General features: G+C 38.7%; 1 protein-coding gene across 2 annotated transcripts; it reads right to left on the bottom strand.

The window, feature by feature from the left end:
- Nucleotides 1-19: 19 nt before the first annotated feature.
- Nucleotides 20-20,374, bottom strand: LOC127429605 (rab5 GDP/GTP exchange factor-like). Of its 2 annotated transcripts, XM_051678727.1 has the most exons (10): nucleotides 20,182-20,374; nucleotides 18,791-18,970; nucleotides 18,558-18,682; nucleotides 17,694-17,854; nucleotides 17,065-17,137; nucleotides 11,611-11,743; nucleotides 11,439-11,530; nucleotides 2,612-2,868; nucleotides 1,977-2,353; nucleotides 20-355 (listed from the first exon to the last, which is right to left on the bottom strand). In XM_051678727.1, the coding sequence occupies exons 2-9, from the start codon at nucleotides 18,967-18,969 to the stop codon at nucleotides 2,012-2,014; spliced, it is 1,362 nt and encodes a 453-aa protein (XP_051534687.1). In that variant the 5' UTR covers nucleotide 18,970; nucleotides 20,182-20,374; the 3' UTR covers nucleotides 20-355; nucleotides 1,977-2,011. The 2 variants fall into 2 exon arrangements, with proteins under 2 accessions (XP_051534687.1, XP_051534686.1); XM_051678726.1 differs by having other exon boundaries at nucleotides 20-2,353.
- Between the last annotated feature and the right edge of the window lie 1,469 nt (nucleotides 20,375-21,843).

The raw sequence follows: 21,843 nt of genomic DNA, 5'->3' as shown, positions 1-21,843 counted from the left end.
AAATGATGAGAGAGCATCATTTCTCATAATTCTCATTTATTGCTTCATATCAGGATTATTTGGATAACTAAATGAGTCAAAAACTGCCCATGATGGAAGTTACATACAACAACAAAATTACAACTTTTGCATACAAGTATGTTTAAAATAAATAATTTATGTTTAATTCTCCAATTGAATAATGAAATCTTGTTTTCACACTGTAACAGTTTTTCTTAAAAAGTTACATAAACACTTAAATATGTTTTTTGTAATAACTTTGTCTTCATTCTTCATGAAATCCACTTGCTATGGAACTGTTATCTGTTTCAGCACAGCAGGGACTGAAGTTCATGTCCATGTGCTTTCATAAACCCTTTAACAATAACCAAAATAAAGATTACACTGCCACATCAGTTATCTGCATTCAATGTCCATGTTTTCAAATCACCTAATATAACATATAGACTCATGAGGAAACCTCAAATAAATATATACTCTCAATAACTGATATGTTGTAATAAATTATACAGTGCAAAAGAAAAATCATATTTATGATCACCAGCAAAAACTGCAGTCACCAGTATGTTGTTAAATTCAACACTCTTATTGTTCAGTTACAAAAATAAATGAGAAAATGAGCCTATTTTTAGGATCATTTAGATTTTTTGTATTGTGACATTATTTTCATGACAAACATATTTCCCACCCAAAATGTCTTTAATGTGCGGGACATTTTACAGCGTTTTTTTTTTTTTTTTTCTCTCAACAGCGATTCACATTACTGGAACAAAGTATTGTTTTTATTTTTTAAATAAGCATAAAGGTAGTACAACAAATACTATCATGAGGTATAAACACTACAATGTAAAGATATCATTTGGAAAATGTGTTTGTCATGAAAATGTCAAAATTAAAACTTACATTTAATGGTATTAAAACAGGTTTCATTTTCTTCAAAATATAATTAATTTCCTTTTATTTTCAGGGTGAAATATATACAGGACATGTTCTTGACACCCTTACATTCTTTCTGATCTCTTCACACATCTTTATTATTAACAGGCAGTCAAACATTGTCTACGCAAGACTGTGAGTATATTAATAAATGTATAACAATGACTAAAGGATCTGAAACTGAAATCTGTTCATTTGAACAACCCTGAAGATTTGTGTGGCGTATTTTATAAATTTGAAATTTTAAACACATTTTTATTTGTTTAGAGGTGAAATTAGCCGTATAAATTTGGATTATGTAGATTTAAATTTAGAAATTTGGAAATGAAATTCAGAACTCCAAATACAAATGTCTTCCATTCAGAGCTCAGAAATTCAGATTGTAAACAAACTAGGTCAAAGGTCAAGTAAAGCTGGGTAATTTACTCATCAGCGTGACATTGACTAAACAGACCCGTGCGGCACGAGACAAATGAACATTGTAGTAAAAGCATTGTATCCGTTACTGCATTGAAATATTGCTGCTACATGGAAGCAAAAGTGTTTTCAGACAGAATGAAGTCATTCACTTTCATTAATTTATTACATTTCTTTCACTTCTTGTCATTGCAGACTTTATATTGACAGAATATATAACGTGAAGTACACTGGACAAAACTTTTACAGCACTGATATTATTTATGGCCAATGTTAATTTCTTAATTTATACTCTGATCACTGGGGGGCACAAGTAAATAACCAGCGCTGCTTGACCTTTGACCTAGTTTGTTTAGAATTTCTGAGCTCTGAATATGACAGATTTGAAATTTTTTTGACTTAACCTGAAAATTTGAACTTGCAATTCTATAATCTGAATTTTACCAGCTCATTCCACCTTACAAAAATATAAAAAATATCAAATATACCACAAAAATCTTCAGCTTTGTTAAATGTCACATGTCTGGAATTCAAATGTCAGATTAAAATACTTCAGTCATTGTTGTAGCTCCACTGATAAAAACCTTGTTTGAATTGAGATCATCATGTGTTCAGATAATGACCTGCAAAGAGAAGAACTCTTGAGTGAAGACGAGATCTATCCGGTGAACTTCTGCGGCTGTAGTGGAGGAGGCAACTGATCTCCACCGATGTTCTCTGAGTCAATGGAGAAGCTGCTGGAGGTGTTTGTGTGAGCAGCTGCTCCGTCCAGAAGACCCAACACAGAGTGTTCACGAGCGTCTCTCCACTCAATGAGGTCAGACTCCAGCGCTCGCTCCCGGCCGGACCTCTGAGGGACAGACACACACTTCTGTGAGGAGCGGCTGGAGGAAGTGGCTCTCTCAGGTGACCCTGCACCAGACATGTAGCACTCAAATTCTTCAGAACTGAGATTCAGAGACTGCGCATCCAGCTTCTCGATGAACGCCACAGCACAGCACTGCAAATGAACAACAACGTCCAGCACACACACATCAATCCAGAAGTTTTCACTATCATTGCAACAACGCTCTCTATTTGTCTCACTCGCTCATATGAGTTTTCTGAACTCAAACCCTCAGTAATGAAATAATAGAACTTTCCCACACTTTATGGACGTGATCATGTGTACAGATGCCGCTATATGAATGATGGTCATGAGAGATATTTCACTTCCATATACACATCATGAGAGTTGATGGTGAAGGTGAATTCTCACCAGGTTAGTGAAGTAATATCCGTCCTCTCCGCTCATGAGGCGGTTGGGGTTGCAGAAGCGCGTGATGTACTGGATGTTGGAGTGTAAGCGCGGTGGATTGGCCTTCAGGATGATATAAACCAGAGCGGGCAGGAAATCATCCGCCGATGCCGCTGCTTTCTTACTGCCCTGAACTGCTGTCAGAATGTGTTTACTGCAGCACGTCACACAACACAACTTCTCCTTAGGAACTCGTTTAGTGTCCATGTCTATCAGATCTGAAGAAAAAAAAATAAAGAACATTATTGTCAAATTGACCCTATTTACTTTGATAACTGTTTTATTGGAGACCATTACTATAAAGAAAATGATCTTTCATGATCTTCATCAAGATGTAATAATGTTTTCTGCATCTTTAACAACTTCCTTTCTGCTGATGTAATCAATAAATAATATTAAATCAGCAAAATCACATGATTCAGTCACTCAAATCCTGAGGTCCTGCAGTTATTATCTTACTGTTTCACCAGGAAATATGACACATTATGGAAGTAAAATGTGTTCCCTATCTGTCACTCACTCGACGTTGTGTCGATGTAGTGACACTAGGGGTCACTCTTGGGAGCCCGAGACACCTCTGGTCTTTGATAAAAGGCCAATGAAAATTGGCTAGTGGTATTTGCATGCCACTCCCCTGGACATACGGGTATAAAAGGAGCTGGTATGCAACCACTCATTCAGATTTTCTCTTCGGAGCCGAACGGTCATGCTCACTGAGCTGAATTCCCACAACTGTTCATTCACCTCTGCTGGATCTGACGTTGCATTTCAGCGGCTTCTCCCTCCTCTGCACTGGTGCACTGCAGACAATGCCCCTGGACGCGTCGGCAGAAACAAGAGTATATTTTCCTAAAAGAGTATATTTCTCTAAAAGAGCGGCACACACGGAACGTCTTTTTAAAGACGCGTCTTTCTAAAGATGCCTTTCCTATTGTGTGTTATTCCTGGTTGCGCTCGTTATCTCTCGCCTTCTGACGGTCACGGTCACTGTCTTTCGTGTCTGGGCACTGCTCACGTGGAGACAGCATTCGTGGATGGTCATGTTCTCATTGCGAGGACATGTCTATGGCAACGATGCGGTCGCGGCTCGCCTTCGTAAGAAAGCAAGCCACCCCAGAGGCTCCCCGCCTCGGTCCTTTTACCCACGGGTATGAGGCCAGCGCGGCTAGCACTAGGGGCGATTTGGGGACCCCAATGGGATCGTCTCCTTGAAGACTGCCCTCCTGACTGCGCTCACTTCCATCAAGAGGGTTGGAGACCTGCAAGTGTTCTCTGTCAGCGAAACGTGCCTGGAATTCGGTCCGGGCTACTCTCACGTGATCCTGAGACCCCGACCGGGCTATGTGCCCAAGGTTCCCACGACCCTTTTTAGGGACCAGGTGGTGAACCTGCAAGCGCTGCCCCAGGAGGCGGCAGACCCAGCCCTGTCATTGCTGTGTCCGGTGCACGCTTTACGGATCTATTTGGATCGCATGCGGAGCAGTTCTACAACCTCTGGGTGGAACCGGTTTCGTCCCAGGTAGTGGCACGCAATACAAGCGGATAAGCCCAGGATAGCCGGCCGGGTGTATCGCTTGCACATAGCGCCTTCCACCTCCTTTTGAGGTGAAGATGTGCACCATTAATTATAATTAATTGCCATTAATTCCCAGTAGTGTTCACAAACTTTGTTCCCTGGTTGACTTCCTCCGAGCCCTGTGGCAATCGAGTTTTCAGAGAGACTCGCTGCCGGCCCAGTACACGTGCTAACTAAGAGTCCTGTTCTGGGGTAGGTGCTCCGCATGTGGCGGTTCCCTGTAAGGCTAACCCCATGCAATATATATCTTCCGCTAATTTGTTTCCCTGTTGGCAAACTGTGTCTTCCTTGGGCAGAGCCCCTCTGCCCCAGTCTCCATGTTTGTAGTAACTTCTCCCCCGTTAGGTAGGATCTACCTTGAAGACTCTCCACATGATTGGAAAGACCATGTGACGTATTCTTCCTCTTAAATATCCCCCCCCCCCCTTTGGGTGAGGTGTGGTCTCCGCGGTGTCTTCCCCTTGGGAGGGACACCCCCCGACTAGACCTGGCGGCCCAGTCAGATAATCCCCCTTCTTTTTTAGGGAGTGGAAAAAGAGAAGGGGAAAAGAGGCCACGGCTGGGTTAAGTCTGTCTCTATCTCTTGGGTAGTCAACTTGTCCCCAAAGGGCCGTTCGACACTCAAAGTATGTTGTGGGAGGTTACATGTCGACCTGGTGTGCTGGCTATGAGGCGCACAGTAGTCTGCCCACCACACACCGCCAGTTCACGTAACACAGTTCAGCCAATTGTGGCGTTTCGTATAGGGACCCCTAGTGTCACTACATCGACACAACGTCTCGTTCCCTCCATCAGGGAACGGAGGTTACATAAGTAACCATGACGTTATGAATGTTGCTTCATGTCACCAGAATTAACTGCAAATTGAACAAATATACTGTATCAATAATATACAAGTGTGCTTGCAGTCTGTGTTATAAGAACCTGAAATCTCTTAGTTTTTGTCCTACTATGAAAAGTAGTTTTCTGTGATGAAGCACTGACAGCTGAAAGCTGCACTACGTAAGATTTTTTGGTTAAAAATGAACAAAATGTCATTATTGATTGAGTTCATAAACAATCAGTGTTCAAAACAATGTTCTTACCTTACCCCGATTCACTACGGTAAGCCTATAACATTATTTGTATTTTGAGCTGTCGGGTTGGATTTGGAGCAAAATCACTGGCTTATGACATACATCCTTGCGTCATTACATCATGTTCATGAACACAGGAAAGAAGAGCCAGCTGTCTCGTTTCCATGTAAACAGTAGATGGCGGTAATGCACTGTTTCAGTTTGCAAGTAGTTGTTAAGAAGAAAGAAACTACAGTTCAATCAGTTACACTGGCACAGTTCAGGATAGCAATCTGGATGGATGTTTATCTGTTATCCATTGGGTGAAGTTGTTTACCTGCTTTGATGCTTGGATATGTTGTCTGGTAGGGTTGTTGAAGCTAATATTGCTTGTCATGCTTGTATGAATCAACATTACTCGTGTTAACCGATCACGATGTATCTGTGTTGTCCGGTGAAGTTACTGGAACATGTTTACTAATATTTATGAAATTGACTTCTTGTAACTGTTACATTGCATATTTAAGCATATTATTTTCATGTTTAATAAAGTATATTTTAACCCCATCATTACTGAATCCTCATGTTTTTAGTTTACTGTGTTATTGTGTGCATTGCTTAGACTTACTATTGTAGTATTACGGTTCACTTGCATTATCAACTGAGGCTGTACAATATAATATAAAAATAATAAAGACTTCCATTGAACTCTTACTAGCTTACGAGTTTCACCTTTTAAAATGTTAAGTGTAGTACAATACAAACATTAATAGTAGATAAAACACTTGAATAATCATATTAAAGTATGCTTGTAACAGGTGGTGGATTGTTCTCCATGTGAAAGCGCTTTGAGTGTAGTGTAAGAAAAGTGCTATAAATATAAAATTCATTCATTCAAAATAAGTAAATACAAGTGTTTTTATCTTCATTAAAGCAAGTAATATTTAATTTTTAAATGTTTAATCGCATAACATAATATCAACATAAAAATAGCACGTTATAACTCCGGTTGCAATTTTAAGTTTCAAGCACAGATGTCGCTAGAGATCACTTAGTTACATAGTGCAGCTTTAATATGACACTGTGCTCTTTAAGAGGCTCTTATATACAGAATATATGGGAACTGAATACTTATGCAATGTGTTACTTTAAAATACAATACATTTTGAGTTTCAGTGTGTTTAAAAAAATAAAATCAATTTCAGTGTACAATTTGTAATTCTGTAAAATGAGAGAATTGGTGACGGCTCTCAATGCTGTTATTCAGCGTGTGTATTTCTGAGTAAAGGGGTATGTGGAATATGTAAAAAAATAAAAGTGTAAAAATGTAGAACAAAGTTTGACAATACAAAGTGACATTATTTGTTTTTTTATCACTTTGCTTTTTAAAGACTGGATAGAAAACATGAGATTAATCATGATTATTTGATTCTGCTGACAGTCATAGCTGAAAGAATCTGCATATACTGTAGGTTTGTGATTAAAAAGAAATAAATCTATAGCTGCATTCTGATTCGCAGTGTCCCTACACTGTGTTCAATACTCCCTACTTACTGAGCACAGGATATCTGATGTACACTTCACTTGACAACATTTATTTGGAATACATTGCAATTATTCAATTTCACTAACATGTTATCTTTATTATATCACAGTTACTTTTAAAATTTCTCATACAATGAAATTTTGTCTTTATACAGAAAAATATAAAGCTGCCTTGCAATGGTCTCATATCATCATATTTGGGGGTCCTTGAAATATTTGAAAACCCCTGTTTTTTTTTGTTTTTTTTTTGTTTTTTGATTAACAATTTTTATTGATTCACATATATGTAACTCATAAGACAAAATATATATACAGAGAATCAAACTTAACCCCAACTATTACCCCTGCCAATCACACCCTAATCCCAACAACATAACAGTGGTCCCAAATGACACAGACACACACATGCACTAAAAAATGAAATAAATAAATAAACAGATAAACACAACAACAATAATCACATATCCACAAATGACAAATAGCCACCCCACTTCTCCACGAATACTTTATACCTCCCCATTCCTCTGAATGTTACTTCCTCAAAGGACGCCACCCTTCCCATCTCCGAGCACCACTCCTGAAAAGAGGGCGCTCCAGCCGACCTCCAGCCCCTCAAAATGATCTGCCTGGCGGTCATGACACTAGTTAAGACCCAACTCTTTATGTGTCTACTTTCAATGTCAATGACCACCCCATCACCCAAGATCAAAGACTGGGGCAGAATGATACCTGAATGCCTAACACATCGCACACCAGACTCTGCACCTTTAACCAAAACTTTTGAATCTCAACACACCCCCAAAAGACATGGGTTATATCTCCGTCCGCTGATTGGCATCACCAGCAGGTGAGTGTGTCTTTAAGACCAAGCCTATACAATTTATAGGGGGTCCAATAGAACCAATGTAAAATCTTGAATTGTATAAGGCGCACCCTTGCATCTCTAGATGCAGTTTTTTATATTTTTTTAAATCCTAGCCCATTCTCCCTCCTCCAATACCAAGTTTAGATCTTTCTCCCATAATCTCTTGAGAGTGGTTGAGACTCCGTCTCCCAGACTCTGAATTAGCAGGGAGTAATACACTGATGCCTCATGACCTTTTCCAAAAGCAGTAATCACCTCTCCTAGAGTATCTGCTGCTTTAGGGGGGTGTATGCTATTCCCAAAAATAGTACAGAGCAAGTGGCGTAGCTGAAGATACCTAAAAAACTGAGATCTGGGAATCCCAAAATATTGAACCAAATTTTCAAAGGATCTCATCACACCACTCTCATAAAGATCACCGAGTGTATTAACCCCCCTCGCAATCCACTCCGACCAACAAAAAGGGGACTTATTAATGCATTGTTTGGGGTTTAGCCATAGGTTCGAGGCAACATTTAGATAAATATCTGAATTAAACACTCTGGACACTTTTGTCCATACCGAGTGCAAATATGAAATAATGTGATTTAACTTCTCTGGCAAAATTGCAATGGCAAAATTGGGGCAAGAACTTCTTGTTCAGTGCAGAACCAGGGAGGGGCTCTCTCAGGTGGAAGCGACCAATGAGCCAAATGTTTGAGACTGAACGCATAGTAATAAAACAAAATCTTGGGTAGGCCTAACCCACCTTTGTCAATCGGCCTATGTAGCTTACTAAAATGTAATCTGGGGCATTTGCCCTCCACATAAAAGACTTCGCTATGCTCTCAAATTGCTTGAAATAAGAGAGGGGGATATCAAGAGCAGTCTCTACTGCTAAAGACTATAGCAGGTAGTTAAATTTTGTAATACAGTTAATTTCTGCAAGTTAACATCTGCAAGACCAAGATTTTTACACATCCTGTGAAGCGTCAATGTTGCTCTAGTGAGCTTACACACTTTTGCTTCCATCAAAAGATTAAAGTCTCCTCCCAATATTATATCATGAGGGGAGCCAGCGGCTTGCAAGATCCCTTCAAGATCTATAAAAAAGCCCTGATCATCAACGTTAGGTGCGTAAATATTAGCCAAAATCAACCTTTGCCCCTGAATTTCAGCTAAAACAATAGTGACTCTTCCTAATTTATCTTTAATCTGTTTGAGACACTTGAATTGTAGACGTTTATTCATCAATATAATGACCCCCCCTACTCTTACTTGAGCCAGCACTAAAGCAAACATGTCCACCCCATATCTTCCCAAATTTTTCAGCTTCCTGCGGGGAAAGATGCGTTTCTTGAAGAAACACTATATCATATTTCTTACGTTTAAGAAAAGAAATAACCTTCCTTCTTTTTATGGGGTGCCCCAACCCATTCACATTCCACATGGAGAAAAGATATCCCACTCATATTAACATTTGATATAATAGAAAAAATTAATTGTGTGTCAAAAACAAGATTACAAAGACCACTTTTCAACATCAATGCAACAGTCAAACCCCGAACTTTCCCCAGAACAAAACAAACAGAAAAAAAGAAAACGTGCGCATTAACCCGGCGCACGACAGCGCCAACCGTCGTCAATCCCTCTAAACTCAAAAGGTCCATGTACGCATACGAGAACCCCTGCGACAACTCTGCCGTCAGATTACTCAAGCCCGGTGCTTCTATACAGATTTTGTGAGGCAAAAGCACATAACAGAAAATACTTTGTAAAACAGTCCCCAGCCAACAGGCAGAATAAACAGAAAGAACATGTAGATTCATTCACAGAACTGTCCTGAAGGTGTGTTCCTCCACAAAACAAATTCCAGCTGATATAAAGCCATTCAGTTTCCTCGGACAGACAAACAATTGTTCAGTGAGCCGGCTGTTATGAGTGCAGCAGATGACCTAATCATTTCAATGTCCCACGATAATACTCCACAAAAACAAACTCCAGCCAACAGGAGGCATAAGTACAAAGAACGAACAGATTCATCCATAACTGTCCTGAAGTAGTGTTATTCAACAAAACAAACTCTAGCCGCTAAGCGGAACTAGCACAAAAAGAAACAAAATAGACATCCTGGTTCCTCGGATGATCAAGAGTCAAATTCACTCGGAGGCCGCATAAAAAAAATACATCATGATTTACTCAGTCTGTCAGCTTTATAAAAGACATCCTTTGTGTGGGCATGTGGATATTTTGCGGTCATCTATAGTGTCTATTCTCAATCTGGCCGGGAACTACAGTGTAAAAGTGATCATCCGTCCATGCAAAAGTTTCTTGAAAGAAGTGTCATTCCAAAAAACAAACTCCAGCCGCTAGGCGGAGCCAAAACAGAAAGAAACAAAAATGCCGCCCAGCTTCCTTAAACAGTCGAGTTACCTACAGCGAGTCAGTCCACTCACATAAGTAACATGCAATGGTTTACTCACCCATAGTTTCAATGAAGGACAGTGCTTTTTTGGGGCATAAAAATACTTAGCTCTCGTCCTTGGTGTCTATTCTCAGTTTGGCCAGAAACATCAGTGCAAAAGCGATCTTCTGTTGGTGTAAGATTTTCTTACATTCCTTGAACTGATCGCGTTTCTCTCGTCGAATTCGCAAAGTTCGGATTCTTCCAAGAAAGCTTTCCTTTGCTCCTCACCTGGCGCAACATGAGATCTTTATCAGATGACGTCAGAAATTTGGCCAGAATTGATCGGGGCCTGTCCCCCTCAGCAAATCTGCGAGCCGGGATTCTGTGAGCTCGTTTGATTTCCAGTTTATGGCCTGTTATGTCGAGCAGACTCGGGAAGAGCTCGTCCAGGAATTTCACCATATCTCTGCCCTCTTCATGCTCAGGAATTCCAACAATTAGTATATTGTTCCTTCGATTTCAATTTTCAAGATCTTCCAATTTTTCCAAAATGTTTTCCAAGTCTGTTTTGGACGTGGGCGGATTAGCGGATAATTCCCTTTCTGATGATTCCAGATAATCAATTTCTCAACTTCTGTAACTTTTGTGATCAACTCAGAGAATTTTGTTTCCATCGCCGTAATAGAATGACGTATTACAGCGAGATCCTCCAAGTCAGTAACAACCTTCATCAGCATCACCGAGATGTTGGACAGTTGACGCTGGATTTCATCTCCCGTCGTGCTTTCCAACTCAAGTCCACGGCTCGCAGGCCCGTCAGAGGTTTCAGCTAGAGCACGTAAGTGTCTTTTAACGTCTCCAGAGTCTGAGGATTTTGACTTCTCTGCCAAGTTTACCTCAAAAGAGCAAATATGTAAATGGGTGTATCGAATCTCACCGGATTAAACATGAAAATAATCAAAAACTAGCACACACGTCTGCTTCTCGCATGGTGTCACCGGGCATCCAAACTTTACATTACTTATCTTTGACCTTCTTATCCTGCCTTCCGAATACCAACTCGACAAACCTGCTGGAATGTGTTCAAGCAGAGGCCAGCTCTTCAAGTCAGAGGTCTAGTAGCTCATGGATGGCACCACATGCATCAAGTGTTCGATCCCAGCCTTGGTCACAGCAACAGCCATCTCCTGACCCATGGGAAGCCCCTCAGAATGCCCCAAGTCCTGTTTCCAGGAATCAGACCTGGACCTCCCCTGCTCGTACCGGTACATGCACTCGAAAACCCCTGATTTAATGCATTAGTCTGTAGACTGTTTGTGTAATCAGCAGCACTGTGTTATAAATGTGTCATAATGATATACCTGTTATAGCTTTCTCCACACTGTCTGACACTGCAGCAATCTGTTCATCTACTGGAACACACAACATCGCAATAGACACCCAGTGCAGAGCCCTGCAAACACACACACACACACACACGAGAAACTACAGAAACTACTTTCACTGATTCACTGATTCACTCAGTGTTCATACCTGATTCTCTTCTGTATGTTCAGATCTTTCTGCTCATCATCAGTGATGTCGGGACAGAAGAGCTGCTGGTACAGACGGCCCATCACATACTGCTCCACCTCATCCATCACCAGCTCCAGCACATCTGATGAGCCTGCACACACACACACACACACTCTTGATCATGTGGACTTCAGTGCAGAAATCTGTCTCGTTCAGTAAGCAGCTGCAGTTCAGTTTAAACAGTCGTGATTTGTGTCTCGAGTATTTGAGTATAGACTTCCCAGCACAAACACACTTCCTTTCTATGTAAAGTATGTTCATTATAGATTTCACTTTATTCACAAAACTCTTTCCCCCAGCAAACAGGTGGAAAATCATTTCTATACATTTTCTGGTGCTCATGGCTGTGGCCGGTCGATACAGACAGTCAGGGGTGAAAGGTCATGATGTGTTGCATAATAAACAAGCAGATCAGAGAGATGTGATAAAGTGATTTCTAGTTTCAATGGACAAATGTGACAAAGTGTGTCTTGTTTTCATAGCAGGTCTTACAACATCCTTCTCAATACCTGACACACAAATCACAATGACAGTGACAAGCTGAAGTAAAAGATGAGCTCTGCGACTTCCGGTTATGGCCGCAAGCTAGAAAGCCACGCCTGACACTGCTCTGCTACGATCCTGAATAAATCCTGATATATTTCACAGACTCGATCTTGAAAAGTGTAGCTGAACTTTAAGCTCGACGCAGGAATGCCAAATACTGGAAAGATGGGCAAAGATAAAGGGAAAACACCGACGCAATCGAAATTAACTGATTATGGGGTGCAGAACGTGGAGCAAAAAGCTTCAAAGCAAAGTGAAGGCGTGCTCACAGGGGCTAAAGAAGAAATACTGACAGCAATAAATAATTTAAAGTTCGATGAATTTCTGACTGCTATTAAAGAGATAAAGAAGGATCTTGCTGATTGTACCGAAAGAATGACACAAGTGGAGGTACGCGTGTCAGCAGTGGAAGACGAACAAACCGGACTATGGGAAACGGTTCAGACCCTGGAGAGAAGAAATAAATCGAAGGATAAAATCACCAACATGGAAACGAGATCTCGACTAAATAACTTGAGGTTGGTGAATCTGCCCGAGGGAGCTGAAAGCTCAGATCCCTGTTCATTTTTGGAAAGCTGGATACCGGAGGTGCTGGACGTCGGGCCGAGAAGAGATGCCGATGCTTCACCGAGAACTTTGATAATGAAGTTTCTGAATTACAAGCATAAAATACTTGTATTGAAATCTGCATAGGTGAAGAAAAACATCCTTTACAAGAACCAGCAAGTGAGATTTTACAATGATCTTGCCACAGAAGTGCATAAACAACTCAGACATGGCATATTACCTCCAGCTAAACTGGTGGTAACTTATAAAGAACAAACTTACACATTCAACAGACCGCTGGAGGCATAGGAATTCATAAACAAGTTCAAAGAAGATGCTGGATGAGCAAAAACCGGTCACCGAGAGATAGCTACTAAACATAGACTGAAATTTTTTTTTTTTACATTATTGCTAATATGAGGTTGTTTTTTTTTTTTCTGTTAAAGGCTGTGGCAATCTCAGTACATTGATCGCTGGTACTAAGCCTGCACTTATTTAACATATTTTATACAGTACGCTTATTCCTGCATAATGTAGTTCGGAGCAGGCAGGGAACTTTTCTTTTTTTTTACTTCTAAATTCTGTCTGTTTTTGCTCTTTAGTGAACTTAGATAAAGACGAGAGGACTGATCCAAAGGATCTGTCCATAATAGTGATCGGAGGCTACACAAGCTGGGGGGGGTTTCAATGTACGTTCCAGTGTTTAAATGTGTTAATCTTCTCAGACAGGTTATTTTTACTAAAGGAACATCATGGTATAGTATTTGGAATGGCTCAAAAGTTAGAACTTAAACGTACCTCCTGGAATTGCAGATGTTTACAAAAAGCTACAAAAATCAAACAGGTTATGGATAAGCTACGAGAAATGGATTCAAAAATTGTTTTTTTAAAGGAGACTCATACCCTGAAAAGATGAAAATGCAAAAATTGGCAGGAAGTGGCAGGGGAGTGTCTACGCAGCTTCATTTACTTCACAAGCTAGAGGAGTGATGACTCTTATACACAAATCAGTACCCTTTCAAGTTACAAGTGTGATTAAGGATAAATGTGGTAGATATTTGCTCATCCAGGGATTTCTTCTCTCAGTGAATCTGAATTTGGTAAACATATATGGCCCTAATGCGGACGAGCCCAATTTTTTTACAGATCTATTTCTCACACTTGCATCCCTCCCAGGAGAGTACATAACTACAGGGGACTGGAACTGTACACTAGACCCAATCAAGGACAGATCAAACACATAGTAGAAGTAGGATAACCATTCATCACTTTATTAAAGAGTTAAACTCGTTGGATATTTGGAGGCACCTGAAGCCCAGAGATATAGCTTACTCCTCTTACTCTAGCACCTTTCAGACTTAGTCACGCATAGACTATTTCGTAATCTCAGCGGGACTAATTTCCAAAGTAAAAGATTGCTACTATGACAGCATATTAATATCAGATCATGGGCCATGTTGTCTGATATATGTGGATAGGAATCTCGTAAAAGATCCACCTAGGGATCTAAATCAAAAATGGTTACAAGATGAAGATTTTGTTAAATACGTGGGGAAAGAAATAGATAATTATTTTAGAATTAACACAACACAAACAAAGGCAGGTATAAAGTGGGATTCCTTCAAGGCCTATTTATAGTGTTTATAATAATTTTATTTATCACACATATACTATTGATGGTATGAAATCTAGTAAAACAGCAGGACCAGATGGGCTCCCAATAGATCTTTATAAAAAATGTAAAACAAAATTACTGAAACCTCTATTAGAAATGTTTCTGGAAGCTTTCCACGAAGGTAGTCGATGACAGGAGCATTAATTACACTATTGCCAAAACCAGGGAAACCCAGCAACAGATGTGAAAATATGAGACCAATAAGTCTATTAAACTCTGACCTCAAAATCCTGTGCAAAATATTAGCAAAACGGCTACAAGTAGCAATACCTAGTATAATACACAGGGATCAAAATGGGTTTATCTTGGGACGTCAGGGATTTCATAATGTTCGGAGGGTTTTTAATATTATTCAAAGTTTGGAGGACTCCTCAGATAAGGCCCTCCTGTCCTTAGATGCAGAAAAAGCTTTTGATCAGGTAGAGTGGCCTTATCTTTTTAAAACTTTGAAACGATTTGGATGTGAGAAAACATTCTTAAAATGGGTTCAGGTACTGTATTTAAATCCAACAGCAGAAATTCTAACAAACAGGAATATCAAAACCAACTGCAATCAAAAGAGGATGTCATCAGGGATGCCCCTTATCCCCGCTATTATTTACTCTGGCTGTACGGACGCATGCAGAAATAGCTGGAATAACAATTGGACAAGTAGAACATAAGCTCTCATTATATGCGGATAATGTTATTGTATTTATTTCGCAATTCCGCAGAACTATTCCTAAGCTGCGGGAATTAATAAAAGCATTTCGCGACATCTCAGGATATGCAATCAATAAAACCAAGTCCTATATTTTATTGCTTGATGAAAAGGAAAGGGAGAATCCACCTAGGGAAATCTCCCACTTTAAAGTGGTAGACCAGTTAACATATTTGGGAGTACAAATTGTGTCAAATCTGGAAATGATCATTAAAGTCAACTATGAACCTCTAATGGAGGAAATAGTGGAATCCACTAATAGATGGATGTCCCTACCTCTTTCCTTGATTGGCAGAATCTTCTTTCAGAAACTTATCTATTGGATTTATTTGGAAAAATAAAGGTGCTAGAATCAGACTGTCCCTACTACACTTACCATATAACAAAGGAGGTTTGAAATGTCCAAATATAATCTGGTACTATTGGGCAGTACAACTTAGGTCTATTAGGTTTTATTTTGCAACAAAGGATATTCCACAGTGGAAAGAAATGGAATCGGAAGGCTTAAGTTTGCCTTTACCCCTATATTTATATTCAGATAAACTGCCAAATTTGATGAAACAAACTACCAATCCAATTGTCAAAAATAGATTCAAGGTGTGGTTTGATGTGAGAAAGTTTATTAAAGAATCTAACTTATCACAGTACAGTCCCATATGGGGAAATCAGTGTTTTACTCCAGGAAGAGCAGATGCTGTATTAGAACATGGGCAACAAAAGGATTAGAAAAATTAAAGATCTGTACCTACCTAACACAGACTATATGATGTCATTTGAAGAAATTACACACAAATATGAAATAGATAGAAAATATTTTTTTAAGTACCTTCAACTTAGAAGCTTTATTAGAACGAGACGTAACAATGTCCTAACCAAACCCTCAAAATCTAACTTAAACTATTCTTAGACATCATTTTTTCTAAGTAAAGGTGCTATATCAGAGTTATACAATTTATTACAGTCCAATTCACCTGAGAATTCTAATTACAAACTGAATGCGTGGAGGAAAGACCTAGAAACAGATATTTCATTAGAAAACTGGGAATCAACATGTACTGCGGCTCACACTCAATCAGTTAATACTCGACTAAGATTGCTACAGTATAAATGGCTAATGAGAACATACATCACCCCAGCTAAATTAAATAAATATAATAGCATTATTCCAGACTTATGCACAAAATGCACTGAGGCGAAGGGGACACTATTTCATTGTTCTTGGCAATGCAGTAAGATAAAGTCCTTTTGGGAGGAGGTTAAAAAAGCAATTGAAAAAATTGTCTCAAAAGACATTCCAATGGACCCTGGGCTTTTTATTTTAGGGCTTTATCCAAAAGATTACATGTACGACAAAAGTGAACGAATAACGATAGAAATGTGTCTCCTGCATGCTAAAAGATCGATTGCAATGTATTGGAAAAAGACTAATAATCCAAGTATGGTGTCGGTAACCTCGCAACATGGTTAACCCGAGCTCAATTTTGTGAAGTTTAAATAAATATTTAATTTTACCATGTGTGTTTTTTTTTTAATTTTTTTTTACTTTCAATGATATGTATAATAGATCGATCTAAGTCTGAGAAGTTGTTCTTTGTAACATACTATTCATTTGTATCCCAGTGGATGTCTTGATTGCTGAGGAGCCTACTGTTTGTTTGTTTGTTGTTGATTAAGCATACACATATGTATATAAAAGAAAACTTCTAATAAACATATTGTTGAGAAAAAAAAAAAATGAGCTAACTGATGAGCAGTTTCATGTGTTTTTAAACAGATTTCAATCACATGTACATACACAGATGCAATGACACAAATCTCTATACCTACTGGGGAAATAAAAACAAATATGACAGTCAGTCCATAAGATTGACAAATGATGATTATGAGCAGCAAAAGCTCTGGTATTAATATTAATGCATGACAGACATAATGTTGCGTCTTTTACCTTTCAGGTTGTTCTGCAGATATTCAGACATGTTCTGATAGAAGTCCTGCACAGACTCTTCACCAACAACAACCTGCAACACAAACCAGTCAAACAGCTTCAGTGTGAGTGTGTGTGTCTGTGAGTGTGTGTCTGTGAGTGCGTGCATGTGTGTGCGTGTGTGCGTCTGTATGTGTGTTCTTCACAGAACTTTTCTGTATGTAACATGAAAAGATGAAAAAGTGACTTTTGTTTTAAAAAAGGAAGTAAGCTGGGATGAGAAAACACGAGCATGAAGAGTGTGACACTCATTTTCAGAATGTTTGCAGAGAGTACAGACACCTCACTGCGCTGAATGATTGTGGAGTTAATGAATGCAAACTATAACTGATTATAACTATTATCTACTGATATTAAAGTTCAACCAAATTTTCCCATAAACCCATATTTTCATGGGGGTTACTTGTTTCTTTAGGTTACAGTGTGGATTACAAACAATAGAAATAACATCTATGCACTTTATATGTTCTCAAAGTGATGTAATATTCCCCTGAATTACTTATGTAATATCAAATGTTACATATATAAAAAATATCAGTTTAATTGCTCTACAACTAAATCATAAATCAATGCACATTAATGTCTGTGACCTTTTTATGTGCGATGTTCTCAGCGAAGGCGTGACACTGTCTGAAGATGTCATATCCTGTTCTGTTGAAGCTCTTCAGGAAGTCAATGAAATGTTGGGTCACGGGGTCACCATCTGCAGAGGTTGAGTGTCGTGTGATCGGGGTCGTGAGAGCTGCTGCGTCTGCAACAACAGGAACATGATCATGACATGATGTTCCACTGGATACTGCCTCATTTCTTATGAACTGATCACACAAAACAAGCACTTCCTGTAATTTTATGTTCTTTGTAGTGTATAGGAGAGACCGGGGCTAGTTGTCACAACAGTTATATTCAATTAACTAAAGTTTTGAGTTTGAGTAAAACGTCTAATTAAACAAATGTGTGTTTTCTCTAGCAGAAGGTTCAACTGTTGATTTGAAATACCTGATTTAAAACTGCCTTAAATTTGAATAATTGTTGTGAATTCAACCCTCCAAACTAAAATTTCAATATCATCATATTTTTGTAATTTGTGTAAGTGAACACTGTAAAACCACACTGACATACAGTACATTCACGCATGTTTACATCTATCTAATAGACTGTTTAATGGCAGGTTCCATTGTGACAACTTACCCCATATAGTGTGACAACAGGCCCAGCTATTGGGTCAATATGTGTTTAATGAACAGAATTAAAATAGTGTTTCAGAGAGCTGGGTAATAAGTTTAATGTTTCAATTAAAAACAGCACTGAAATAAATGACTTCAAATGTTCAAATATGTTTTTTAAACTGGTAAGAGGTCATGATGTGGGCTGGTTGTGTTAATGTGGTATCATGGTTCAGTTCTCCAGTCAGTGTTGCTCTCACACGTGTATATGTGAGAGTACAGAAGTCGCACCTCTCCTCACGGGTGTTTTGGGAGTCGATGTGAAGAGTCTCTTCACGATGGGCACACTGGACGCTGTAGAGGACGTGACGGAGGTCTGTGATCGAGCAGCTGCTGCTTCCTCCTCTCTCTGTAACCTGACACACACACACACACACGCACACACACACAGACAGATCTTCATCCCGCTACAGCACAGACTGAAATGACTATAGATGGTGAAACTCATGTTTGGTGTGTGTCACCTCTCGGCCAGCACTTGGTCATCCTGTATCTGCGGAGCTCGAACGCACTGATTCTTTTCTCGCCAGCATTTCGAGCAGAGGCCCTGCCAGATGGTGTTACCATAGAAACCGCATCCTGCCTTACACATGAGGTCAGACTGCTGGACACTGATGCACCGCCGCTCACCCGGAGAGTTCATCCTTCACTCAGAAAACACACACACACCAGCGGTTTAATGAGTCATGCTGATGCTGCAATATACATGATACACAAAAAACCACACACACACACACACACACACACACACACACACACTACTGAAAATAAATGAGCCAATCAAACAATAATCTCCGCAATTAATCAGCCTGATCGATTTATCAGTCATCCTGTAAAGGTACAGGGGTCAGTCCTACAATACTTTTGAAAAATGAATCCTGTTAAAGATTGTATAGGTCATACAGGTCAATGAATGAACATATTCAGATGTCCATTCTGTCAGGTGGACAATAACAAGACAAACATTCAATATCTAGCAAACACATGTATATATTGTTACTAACTGTTTTATTTCTGTTAACATAACTATATTGAAACTTTAAAATTGCAGTAATCTTCCCATAACTGAGAGGACGTGTTACTCTTGAACACATGTGACTAATATCACAAAATAAAGGAAAACTTAAACATGGCTGATATCACCTCCGGTGTGTGTGATGTCATTTAATACCATAAATCCTCAATTAAAGCTCACAGTATCACAACAATACATCAAGGAACACACAAAAAAACTAGATTATCAGTGTTAAAATGCCATATTAGCACTAATGAATACATGTTAGTGAGAGAATGTCATACTCGACACTTAAACGTGAAGACACCAGTGCAATAAATTAAAATGATTTCCAGTATTTCAAATGGGACAGCAGTGTGTAACATTATAAATAGTCTATAATGTTACAAATATAATTAGTCTTCACTAACAAGCATATTCAAATTGTAATCAATGGAAATTCAATATTATAAATGGCAAAACTTGTAGTGGGAAAAGTCACTGGACATGACAAATGTTTTTCACATCTGATATTACACAAAGTGTTCAATAGTTCAGACATTAATGCACACTGCTGCTTATAATGACAATCTAATGAAATCAGATATTAATATAGTGACTTTGTCAGCAGACTCTTAATGCACAACACAGTATTTACAACAGTCTGGCACTTCACTAATAACAACACTAGTACATGAATAATCACTCAAGTATAATATCACCACAATTATTTATAAAAGGAATAAAACAAAAGTGATGCATCTCTACTCAACTGACATGCATTTACAGTGAAAACACTCAAGTACACGAGTCTAATGCTGACCACGTGATGATGATGATAATAATGTAACTTTCTCTTACCTGTTAGATGTTGTAAACTTGAAGAACAGAGGTGAATATTTCCAGCAGCTTTAGTTTGATCAGTTTCTGATCTCGCATCGGGTTTAATCGATCAATAATCAAGTGTTTGTCATCGTCATTGATGATTTTAATCACATTTCATGATTTGTGTTGTTGACCGGACACCAAACACAAGCCATCTACAACCGGAAGTGCTGTCATCGTCATCGAACTGTGAAAAGCACTTCCGCCTGCGAGCCGTCAAAATAAAAGAACAGGCCTTTTTTATTAATGCTTACATAAAACAATGACAATGAGTACAAATATTACATATAGACAAAACATAGAACAGCACAGGAACAAAGAGCAGGGTCACAGATGTACATATTTATATACATATCAATATTCCTTATGATATAACTGTTACACATACTCATCGAGTTCACTCTTAAAAGACAGGAAAGAAAGGTTTAGCACCACTATATTTGCATGTGTATTTTGCCAGCAAAACAACAACAACAAAACTAAATTAATTATATAATATTTTTCTTCACTTTCTTTTGAGTAATCAAACATTCCCAAAAATGCATCTTCTAAACTAAAAGAGAAGTCACATACAAAATGAGATTGAATAACCATCCAATTTTCTGAGCAAAACTTCTGTGTATGGGCACAGTACCAAAACAAATGAGTAATATTTTCCACTGACGATTGACAGAAAGAGCAATTTACATCAATGTCTGATTTATATAGCTTAAGATCAGCTTTAGCTGGATAGAACCTATGAATCAATTTAAACATTATTTCTCTTACTTCATTTGTAAGCAGGTACTTTTGGGGCAAGGACCACACCTTATTTCAAGGCACATACTCTACAATGTTATTCCAATATGGTATTATGTACTCTAAGAAATTCTTACCATCTCTTTCTGGAAAAGAGCTCTAATTTTACAATTATTAAACTAAGAGAAACATACACTTTCAAGCAGGGGCGTGGTTTCCACCCCCAAAATAATCAAAACAAGCAAGTACAACCCCTACGCCCTTGCCTCCAAGCACTGTTTCTAATAAGTTAAAGGAATATGTAGACGGCCATGGAAAATCACTACCTTGCAGCAGCAGACACTCCAGAAGGAACCGCATCAAAAACAACTGCATATTCTTTAACAGGTATAGGAATTTGATACTTGTGAATAATTCTGAATAACTATAAAGTCTACCATATGGGTCAAAAAGCTGTCTGACTGAAATAAGATTGTTTTTGAACCAATTTTCAAAACAATCTTCCTTTTATTGATAAGTCTCTTTGCAACCAAGTATTGAGTTTCTTTTGGGTTTTCTCTATAAGGGGGTCAAAATTCAATCTACATCTTGTATTTTGGTCTTTATTAATTATTATTCCTAGGTGTGTAATTTGATCTTTCACCGGAATGTTACAGATAGAGGAAATGTCACAACTTTAATGGCCGTTAGTTCACATTTATTAATGTTTAGGTGGAGACCTGAAGCCCTGGAAAAAGCATGAATCAATCCTAGAGCAATAGGGACTTAAGAGGCATCATTCAAAAACAATGTGGTGTCATCAGCCAGCTGGCTAATAATAATTTGTGTATTGTCAATTGTCACACCCTGTAAATTAATACTGGAAATATGAAGAGTTAAAGGTTGTGAGGCCAGCAGAAA

This window comes from Myxocyprinus asiaticus, chromosome 39 (assembly GCF_019703515.2).
Source record: "Myxocyprinus asiaticus isolate MX2 ecotype Aquarium Trade chromosome 39, UBuf_Myxa_2, whole genome shotgun sequence".
Lineage (NCBI taxonomy): Eukaryota > Metazoa > Chordata > Actinopteri > Cypriniformes > Catostomidae > Myxocyprinus > Myxocyprinus asiaticus.
This window is presented reverse-complemented; position numbering and strand designations above follow the sequence as displayed.